This window comes from Tachysurus vachellii, chromosome 20, assembly GCF_030014155.1.
Source record: "Tachysurus vachellii isolate PV-2020 chromosome 20, HZAU_Pvac_v1, whole genome shotgun sequence".
Lineage (NCBI taxonomy): Eukaryota > Metazoa > Chordata > Actinopteri > Siluriformes > Bagridae > Tachysurus > Tachysurus vachellii.
In genome coordinates this window covers 5632006-5642171 of record NC_083479.1, presented here as the reverse complement: position 1 = coordinate 5642171, position 10166 = coordinate 5632006, and the positions used below count along the sequence as shown (strand labels likewise).

At 39.6% G+C, this 10166-nt stretch overlaps 2 protein-coding genes across 2 annotated transcripts; both read right to left on the bottom strand.

Annotated features, from left to right (window-relative positions):
• Window positions 1-1053: 1053 nt before the first annotated feature.
• On the bottom strand, window positions 1054-5348 carry plk2a (polo-like kinase 2a (Drosophila)). The gene is made up of 14 exons (XM_060896148.1): window positions 4999-5348; window positions 4685-4792; window positions 4487-4603; window positions 4259-4388; window positions 3983-4166; window positions 3692-3890; window positions 3440-3587; window positions 3220-3314; window positions 2973-3108; window positions 2748-2828; window positions 2487-2646; window positions 2256-2385; window positions 2047-2157; window positions 1054-1945 (listed from the first exon to the last, which is right to left on the bottom strand). Exons 1-14 carry the CDS (start codon window positions 5200-5202, stop codon window positions 1754-1756), a joined length of 1995 nt encoding a protein of 664 aa, XP_060752131.1. The 5' UTR covers window positions 5203-5348; the 3' UTR covers window positions 1054-1753.
• A 2341-nt stretch (window positions 5349-7689) lies between these two features.
• On the bottom strand, window positions 7690-9412 carry LOC132863673 (ATP synthase subunit C lysine N-methyltransferase-like). Its single transcript, XM_060896617.1, has 3 exons — window positions 9140-9412; window positions 8909-9042; window positions 7690-7873 (listed from the first exon to the last, which is right to left on the bottom strand). Exons 1-3 carry the CDS (start codon window positions 9410-9412, stop codon window positions 7690-7692), a joined length of 591 nt encoding a protein of 196 aa, XP_060752600.1.
• Between the last annotated feature and the right edge of the window lie 754 nt (window positions 9413-10166).

Sequence of the window (10166 nt, the reverse complement as noted above, 5' to 3'; positions counted from 1 at the left end):
AAAACTCCTTTTTAATACACTTTTCCCTGTACTGTATGTGACCTTTATCAGAGCATATGGTGCTTGTTATGTTTTGCAGGCTTTCATTATCTTTGTCATTTGAAGCCTCACAAGCATTATATAATGATTGACGGCTCATGTAGACGGTTCAGCCTAGTAATCTCACAGTGACTCATCAGAGACGAGACAACTTACAGTTCACAGAACCAGATGGCACAAAAAGGAACTCCAGAGTAGCAATAGTATATATTTTGTTGTGGGTCCAAATACTTTCCTTCTCAAAGTATAAAGAAGAGATAGAACTATGGTCACTTTTTATTCCAAATGTAGAATAGCATATATGTGAATATTTAATTTCACCATACTGTTGTATTTCTTTAATTTAGTCCTTGTTGCTTGTAACCAAACAATGACTGGTTGCAAATTGACCATTTGTTTGGCTATTATTGGCCATTTATTGAGCTAATGCTGCTGTAGTCATGTATGTGGTATGAACTGGAACAAAGGGATACATAAAAGGCCATAAATTATTTATGGACTGCTGATAGAACAAGCAAATATAAAGCTTGTGCATCCACTTCCTCATGTTTTAATCGCTGTCTTCAAATCATCTCAAGCATGATTGTTATCTGCGGAATATAGAAACCAATGCCACAAATGAGGAACAGATATTTCCACTTATGACCTAAATCTATTACCAGAGAAGTCTGTACATTTGTACAGTGAATGATTTTCTTTTCTTCAAAAGCCTAAAACATTAATACAACTATAGCCTAGGTTATTTTTGCTTGTCAATATTAGTTGTCTGGGAGTCTTTTCCAACTCGTGTTAGATATTTATCAGTTTACTTGCCTACAGAGGTTTATAAAATAGGTGGTGTAGTGTAGGAAGTGTAATATCTCCATGATACTGCACTGCTACAAAAGCAACTGTTCTTGTTTTCTTTGGTGTGGTTGAATGCACTTAAATGCATCTGCTTCATGTCACTCTGAAGATTTATATTACACAGCTACCAGAACCCCAGGGAAGATCCCAAAACTTACTCAACACGTGTCATTTTAAGGTTGTCTTTATTAAATAAATAAATACCGTTCTGACAAATAAGTTACATCCATGGCACGCTAGTTTATATCTTTCCAGTCAACATTAGAGACATGGCCTGGATCCTTATCCTTTCTCCAAACTGATTATGGGGTAGGAGGTTGGATCCACCACCAAACAACTATGGCACTGGTTAAAAAGATTTCACCATGCATCGCCGTTTTGTTGTGGAATGTATTCACAGTTTTGCACTGGTCTGCTCTATACAGAGCTACACAACATCACCCTGCCCCGCTGAAGCCACTTTAATGTCCAACAAATGGCACCATCGCTGTTAAGCTTCAGCGCAACAAGATTGCTGCATATATATATATATATATATATATATATATATATATATATATATATATATATATATATATATATATATATATATATATATATACACACATATATAGCAAACTTAAACATTTAAAAGTCCATCAAATGTTATTTTCTCTGGTTCCAGCCCAGCTCTCCATCGTTTTTGTAAGTCTTCTTTCAGCAGTTGCTGTGGACAGGATCAGTGCTTGTACCTCAAATCCATTGGCAGTCATGTAGCTTGGGCACTTGGCTCATGGCCAGTAGATCAGATGTTCCAGACAATGTACGTCCATGAAATCCATCAAAGAAAAAGGCCAAGCCATGAAGAAGTTCTTCAGCCTGCAGATGTTCAGTTACACCTCTGGAGCAGCATGTTCAGCGCGTACTCCATGCGGCTCCGCAGGTCCGAGGAGCATCCACAGCAGAGTAGAGTGCTGAGAAGTAGCGTGGTGGACACACGCTCCTCGTTGATGTACGTCAGCAGGTACTCCTCATTCTGGCTGCACAAGATGATCTTGGTGTGATCGTGGTAGAAGTTCACCTGCCAAGTTCAAAGCGTACAGTTAGGCACCAAAATGGTAAAGGTGGTAAAAAGAGGAATGAAGAAGATCCACAGCAAGACCAAACGTATAGAAGCTGTACCTGAAAAGTGCCATCATTGAAGAGCATCATGAGTGCACGATCGGACTTGAGCCACTGCAGGAGATACAGCCTTGGCTTGCTGATATCGATCACGTTGGGCAAATCACCACCCTGTACAGACAGAAGAATGTTTGCATTGTGAGATGAAGTTGGAAAATAGCATATATGCATGTAGAGTGCTTGGTTTTCCACCAAGAGTAGATACTCACATCCATAAGATTTTCTTCCATATAATGCGCAAAGTACTTGAGGACGGTGACCTGGCTGACAAACTGCTCTGGAGCCTCAGTGGTGGGGAAGACTGTACATTGTCCCAGCTCTGCATAGTAATGTACCGTCCTGCAAGCACAATAGTGACGTCAGCTGCAAGTCATCAGGGTTTAAAAACTCCTTTAATTCCAGAACCATTGTGTTGAGGTTTTTTTTTTTTGGATACTTACTTCTTATCGGACAGCAGGCTCATATGGGTGCCGTTGTTGAAAAGGACACCGACTGTGTGGTCAGACAGCTGATAACCAAAGCCATACTTGTTAGAGTAGTCCACCCATTTAGTCACCCACTGGAGGCTGCAGTTTAGGCTCTCTTTTGAAATGTTGTTAGCTACAAGGGTAAAACCAACACCAGAAATCAGGATTGAAAATCAGCTTAATTGTTGGACAAGGTTAAAACATAAGCAGCTGAAATAGATTAAAAACCCATACCTTCTGGCATGTTTTCCAGACAGCCTCGGAGCACTCTGGTAACGGTGTCTGCTACAGTACCCATCGTGCTGTCCTCTAAGCCTGAAATTAAAACAAAGCAGAGAAAGCCATTAGCCTTCACTTTACAACATCCATTAACATCTAGCTTGCAAAGAAAACAGGCTCTCAGCAAATCACGATGCAGAAAATGGAGGGCATGACATAAAAACCAAAAGCAAAACATACATTCGCTGCTGCTGCTGCAGCTGCCCAGCGTGCCTCGGACAATCATGCGGATGGTGTCACGGATCTGCTGCTTGTTGCCTCCATCCTTGGTAGTGACAACTGACTTCCCAGTAGATGGAACTGGTGGTTTACTGTCCTAAGTAAGGAACATGGGGGGGGAAAGGTCAGTCACAGACAACATGGCCAGAGTGTCCTTGTGTTCTGGCAGGAAGCTTGAGTAATGAGGAGGACTGTGATAGTGGCTCACCTCAGCAGCTTGCCTGCAAGGCTGATTGCTGATTGAGGTCTTCCTGAGGTCATGCCGCAGTCTGTGGATGTCCTCCTCCTCTTTTGTCAGTTTATCTGAACATAAGAGACACCAATTAGAGATCACACAAGGAATGCAACACTCAATACTAGAAAAAAAATCTAAAAATCTAAAAAAATCTAGTTTAAATAGAAAAACAATTATTTAAAAAGTTACTTACTTTGTGTTTCAAAGTATTTGGCTTTGTCCTTCTTGCCACCAAACAGAGCGGCTGCAGCCTTTTTGAAGAAGCTTCTGGCAGGGCTGGTGTGCTGGAGATCTGGTGCTGTATGACAGCAGCTGACAGACAATCTGTCTGGGGTGAAACCCTAGAAGAAGGCAACAGGTCTTAAAAGCAGTCTGCGAAACATCATGAAATCACCAAAGCCCAGTAAAAAAAAATGTTTTCCCTGCAGGAGCCAATGACACACACCTGGCTGAAGAAGTCATGGTGTAGGATATCATCCAGTCTTGGCCTGTCCTCGGGACTTTTGGCAAGCATGATGCTAATGAGATGTTTGGCTTGTGGGGACAACGTAGAAGGCATGGTGTATCTCGCTTCCCTTATGCAACGGTACGTCTCTTTCAGATTGGTGGTTTCAAATGGCGGCCTGCCCAACAGCATAGTGTACCTGTAGAGACATGGCATATGCAGATGAAGAGGATTGTTCCAGTCAAAATGGCATGTGGTGTATTTCTGTCCAAATCCAGGAGTCAAACTTACATGACACAGCCAAGAGCCCAAACATCTGATTCACAGCCGTGGCCTTGCTTGTTAAGGACTTCAGGAGACAGGTAGTTTGGGGTTCCGCATATTGTTCTTCTGCGGTTTTCAACCGGTTCTAGCTTAGCTGCTAGGCCAAAGTCCCCTATCTTCAACTCCATTGCCTCGTTAATGAAGAAATTACCTGTAGAGGTCAGAAAAAGCAGTTACATCACTTGTACTTGAGATTATTTTGAGTATATGTTTATGGAAATTGGTATTGCTTTAATGACCCACCTAATTTGAGATCTCTGTGGAGGATTTCCTGTTCATGGAGGTACTTCAACCCTGAGATGATCTGTCTTAGGTAGTACCTAACCTCCGGTTCTGTAAGCACCTTGCGAGCTTTCAGAATATGTGCCAGTGACTAAAAAGAAGAGTACGGCGTTAGTTTCCTTAAAGAGCGAAACTAACGAATCAACTGGACCATTTGTGTCTGTATAGGGCTGTTGTGTATAGACTCACTCGTCTGCTACAGTGCTCAAGAAGGATGTAGATATTGTCCTTGTCTTCGAAGTGGTAGTAAAACTGGACGATGTGTTTGTGGTGAAGGGCTCTGTGCAGTTCAATTTCTCGGTCAATCTGTAAAACAGCATAAAAGTAACTTAGTACTCTTAAATGTGTGAGTCAGCAAGCAAGTGACTGAGTGAGACAGAAACACACCTTTTCTCTTTGGTGGGGTTTGGAGACACGCGTGTGTGGAATAATTTTCACAGCATACACTTTGCCTGTACTCAGATCTGTAAATTCATAACATTTGGCAAAGCCACCCTGTGGACACAAACATATTTAGGGTTGAATGTGAACTTCCATCATCAGAATATCAGCATTTGTGACAGATCCCATATCATAAGATCTCTCACTCACTCTCTTTTTTTTTAAACACACAAGTGCTTTGACACAAGTTCCACAAATGCAAAATATCACACGTATCCCCGGATTCCCACGTATGAATGTTTTAACGCATGCATGCATACCTTGCCGAGAACTTTTCCCCTACAGTAACATTTCCCTGTCGTGCAGTCAGATATGATCCTCGACATTTCCTGCGTCGCGTGCGCGCAGTCCTCAGCTTTTCCACGTCTCGTCTCGGTCGGTTTATGATGTGTAATGTGCTCGCACATTTTGTTGTTGCTTACAGGTTGATAAGCTATAGTCCTGAGAATGTCCATGCTCTGCATTAGCTAGAAAAAAAATATCTCCCAACTGAGAGGGACGCTGTGCGCGCTGCCGTTTTATAAACTAACCGACCGGCCCCTTTACTTTCACCGCCTACGTCACGCCTCTCGCGCAGTCAATGGCTGCGTTTAAACCCGCACGGTGGCGTCCACTAACCGGCTCAGTGTGGGAAAAAGAGCCAAACACGAGCTGCCATATTTGTTTGAAATGGCATTTAGCACCAAAATAATGTGGGTTAAAACATAAGCAAAGATATGAAGCAGAGGAAGTTGTTAAAAACTCCCCCCTCATTTGAAGCTATCTAGTATCCAAACGTTTGTGTATTGTTTTAATCATTATATATATATATATATATATACACACACACACATATATTTATTGTGTGTTATATATAAACATAAACAGTCTTCCTTAAATACTTTAGATGACTACATGATTTACACAGCAGTCATGCAGTAGCTGTTTATGGCTAACCTGTTAGCATGTCTGCTATGCTACATGCTATTGCGAGCCTGACTAGCATTTTAATTATATTATTTAATTATAGTAAAAACCATGCCGGAATTTCAGAGGACCTCTTAATTTGCCACGGTGAGTTGAAAGCCCTTTAGCACCATCATGTGGTATATTTACAATTCCACCTCTAAACCCCATAGCTGAGGGTTTTTTTTTTTTTTTTTAATTCGTTCCCATTAAGCCCCCTACCCCATTCCCCCCCATCACATCTGATCCAATTAATCAGCTCATTAACAACACTTCCTGAGTTAAATTGGGTTTGTTAGACCATGGAAAACACTTAAATATTCAGGAAAAGACGTACTCCAGGACCGAGTGTGAACCTGTGGTGTAAACATTAGATAACACAAAGTAAGACAGAATTAAATCTAAACACAAGCTAAAAGAGGAAATACTGAATAATGCAGATGACCAGAGACAGTGTCATGTTTTGCAGAAGAAATGTCTGGGATGCCAATTGTGAGAACATATTAGAAAAAGTAGACTTTTGGAAAAGTAAAACGAATTATATTTCGTTTAGACAAGTGAGCGATTGAAGGTTAAGTGCCTCACTTAAAATCCCAGCAGGAACACATAACATTGCCAATCAATAATAAAACATATTAACCACTGAACTACTAATACTCTACGATGGCCAAGCCTATACCAGGGGCTCTAAAACACTTTAACATCTGTTTAACCGTCAAACAAATACCAATACCAAATACCAGTGCCATCATAGAACCGATTTATGTTATAAACTATTAAAATTTAATCCCCATCATTTCAATCTGCACAAAAATAGGATTAGGATTAAATGATTTTATTTTGACTGACTGGTCAAATGGGCTAATAATTATGAGAAAAAAGAATATGTGCTTTAACAACAACAACAAAAAAATAGATATGAGGGGCATCTTGGCTACACTTCAGGGATCCATGTGGGTGCCTAATATAGACCCCACTTTAGAACCAATGGCCTATAAAGTAAAAAAAAAGTAATATAAGATTTTGATGCAACATGATGCAATGTACAGCATTACATATTGTTCTAATGTAGCCTAGGTCACATTGCCCGATCAAAAATCGATGGAATATTATTAGATCAGATCGATACAGACTACACTAATGTAGATTATCAGACAAAACAGTCTGGATTTGTCAGATCATAAAAAATTATGTTCTATAATAAAATAAGGAACTACCCTCATATTCGAAAAAAGAAATATTTTCAGTCCTTTTCAAGTATTGCACTACAAATTTTCAAGAACTGTCTGAACTGTCTACACTGACAAATATTATGTTGTGGCTGATTCACATTATTCATTCCAGAATATTTCCTACGGCATTGTTTTTCATGTGAGTGAAATGCTTAGCTTTGAGCTTCGCTGTCACTACAATCACAACAGCAACATTTTGAAGAATTATAAATAACACACCACCAAGTGCTGCTTTATTTTCAGTCTCTATTTTTAATCTGCTGTTGAAATCACTTATGCATAATTAGCTATGATAAACACTGCTGGAGATTCTTAAGGATGGAGGAATCACATTTATAACATATGATGGTAACATGGTGCTGTGTTAGTTACCAAAAAGGTCAGAATCAGTGCTGGGGTCAAACTCAGGATAAGCAGGAAGAAAACTATGCCTGTGAGTGTGTTTTCTTTATACGCCAATCTTTATATATCGTGTTCTATGTCATGAGTCATTAGATAAGTGTGTTATGTCAATTAATGACTCTTTTAGTCATACTAAGTCACTGAGATGATCTCAGCTGAGCTTTTGTCCAAACCCTGGCTCAAGAGGATGTAAGATCTGCCTTCTAAAATTGTCATTTCATTCCTGGAAGACTAAAGAATAATATGAGATGAATGTGATCTAATAAAAAAAAATATATTACATTCATAGCAAGAAACACTCTGTTTGTTCATTACATGGATCATTATGAAGACAATATTACAAAACAAACAACTTTAAATCAGTCTGCTGGCTCAGGGATGTGTTTTCCAAGAGGAGCATGTGTCTCTTTTCTGTGAGACATTATACGCCCAGACTTGGTCCAGTCCAGAGCCACTAGTGCAGCTGTGTGGCCAGTGTGGAAATGGGAAGCGACACACCACCACCTCGGCATCGAAAGGAAGCTCGTTCAGCAGTTTTCTCCTCCAGATCAGCCATCTGACAAGATATTAGAATAAAAACGTTTTGGATAGCTTAATAGATCCCTGCACAGTACACGTGCACCAGTAGACCGATTGCATACAAGTGAGCAGAACAAGTGTATATTATACTACAACATTTTGTAGTGTAAACATTCAGAGCACTAGCCCGGTGTCTGGATCGAGTAGATTATGTGTCTGGGCCATTAGCAAGCGGAACTATACACGGTGCAGTAGCCTGTGACTCAGGTGGGCCCAGATACAAGGCTAATTATTTACTCTGAATCGTGTAAGCATGGATAATGGCCACTCTTTAATAGTTAAATTACTCCATTTACAATACTCACTCAGGCTTTCTACCTTCTACCTTCAGGACAAATACCTCGTACTATACAACAAGCCTTTTTATAGTACTGTTTTTTTTCTTCTAATTTTGTGGAAATTGAAAGATAAATAAAAAAAATTTTGCAGAGCAAAATGATTTTGCAGAGATCTGGGATGAATGCGATGTGATCAGTATGACATGAATCATTTAATCTGGTGATTTAGAAGACTCTAATGGTCATGCTAGATGTTTTTGTAGCCTGCTTGACAAATTAGAATGTTTTGTGATTATGAGCATAAAAGTGGAGCTGGAAAGCAAAGAAATAAATGAAAATATATATACCTTTAATGCACCTAATGGAATCCAGAATCTGGTCATCTACTGGGAATTTAATTAATACAATACATACAGGCAAAATACAGTAGCCTTTTTTTGTATTCTGTATGCTTGTTTGTGTGTAGATTAGGTATCAATTATATATCATGTCAATTGTTCCATGTTGTAAAGCAATGAGGAAATAAAGAAATCGTATATGACGGTCTGCACTGCCCCCATGTGAACCAAACAATGAAATGCATTAGTAATATGCTACTGATATAGTCATGTTTAGAAACAGAATAAATAGAGCTATTTAGCATGGACTCACCACAGCAGGGGTAATTATGGCATTTGTACAGATATTATTGCACTTCAACATTGTTTTAGCTCAAACAAATCCAAGAAATGTACAACGCCTTCCAAAATTCCTGCTTAAACAAATGTGACATGAGTGTGTGGTATTTCCCTCCACCAGGCATGGCCTCGAGAGCAGGCCAACAGCATGGAGTTAATCTCGAAGCGCTGAAAGAGCATGCTGCAAACACCTACAACCAGAACAGCGGGATGTAAACAGTCGAGCAAACTGTGCAGTGAATCTTAACAAATGTTTGGAAATAATATTTCCGTGTGGTTCTGACTCACCAGTCGTCCATCTCCTGAGCCCAGATCAGCCAGCTGGCTTTGCCTCCCTTCAAGCAATCTCATCACATTCTCCGTCTGTTCTTTTGTGGAGGGCAAGAACGGCACCTTAAGCCGAAATGGCACTTTTATCCCAGGCAGGCAGAACATGGCCCAGAGGCCATAGATCCCGGAGAAGATGGCTCCTGCCGCGAAGGCAAGAACTCGGTTGTCCCGATAATGAGAGAGTAATTTAGAGTTTCGTTCCTGGAGCATGACCTCGATCGAGTCCTCCATACTGGCTGAACATCCAGGGTTGTAAAATACCAGATATTGGCAAGATTTTATACAAACACACATATATGCAGACATTTCTTTAAATTCTTTTCCTCATTTACACAGATATATAGTCAATTCAATAATAATGTCATAGTATTTTGATCCCTGAATGATATAATTACTAATCATTGTCATCATCATCAAAAATAAGACAGAAAAAATGGGGGACTTAAAGAGTTAAAAAAAAACAAGCTATTAACTCAAATAGCTGTTGAAAATATTAGGAGTAATGTGTTAGAGATGACTCAACCACCGTTATCAAAACACCAAGTGAGGGAATATCTTTTGAAAGAACAGGCTTCAACCCTATAACTCATTTCCAGAGACTTGCAGAAAGAATGTTGTAGCTTTATTCTTCCAATATTTTGAACACTGTTGGTTACCATTTTGTTTAATGCATCTAGATGTAAATACCACTAAATTAAGCTGAAATTCTAATCTATCGTGTAAAATTATTCTTCCAATCTCAAACCCAGATATCTTCAGTGTATATCAAAAACAATAGAATTGGCTTTCCTGTTCCAGTATTAGCAGAGGGGATGGTAGGTTTGCACACAAGCTGCCAGCAGTAAAGTAGTAATCCTTTTTAAAAATTTTGTTTACTATTCACTGACTTTCAGTAACAACTTTATGTCAGTTACAGTCACCCCGAAGTCTGTTCAAGAAACACTGGACATTAAATTGGGAATACTTGTAATTGTAGAAGGAATGC

Excerpts from the sequence above, each read along its gene's own strand:
- LOC132863673 (XM_060896617.1), bottom strand. The coding sequence starts at position 9,412 with ATGGAGGACTCGATCGAGGTCATGCTCCAGGAACGAAACTCTAAATTA. Across the intron at positions 9,043-9,139 it reads GCTCAGGAGATGGACGACTG|GTGTTTGCAGCATGCTCTTT; the intron begins GTGAGTCAGAAC and ends TTCTGGTTGTAG. Across the intron at positions 7,874-8,908 it reads CAGGAATTTTGGAAGGCGTT|ATGGCTGATCTGGAGGAGAA; the intron begins GTACATTTCTTG and ends ATATCTTGTCAG.
- plk2a (XM_060896148.1), bottom strand. The coding sequence starts at position 5,202 with ATGCAGAGCATGGACATTCTCAGGACTATAGCTTATCAACCTGTAAGC. Across the intron at positions 4,604-4,684 it reads AACCCCACCAAAGAGAAAAG|ATTGACCGAGAAATTGAACT; the intron begins GTGTGTTTCTGT and ends GCTGTTTTACAG. Across the intron at positions 3,315-3,439 it reads CAAATACTTTGAAACACAAA|ATAAACTGACAAAAGAGGAG; the intron begins GTAAGTAACTTT and ends TCTTATGTTCAG.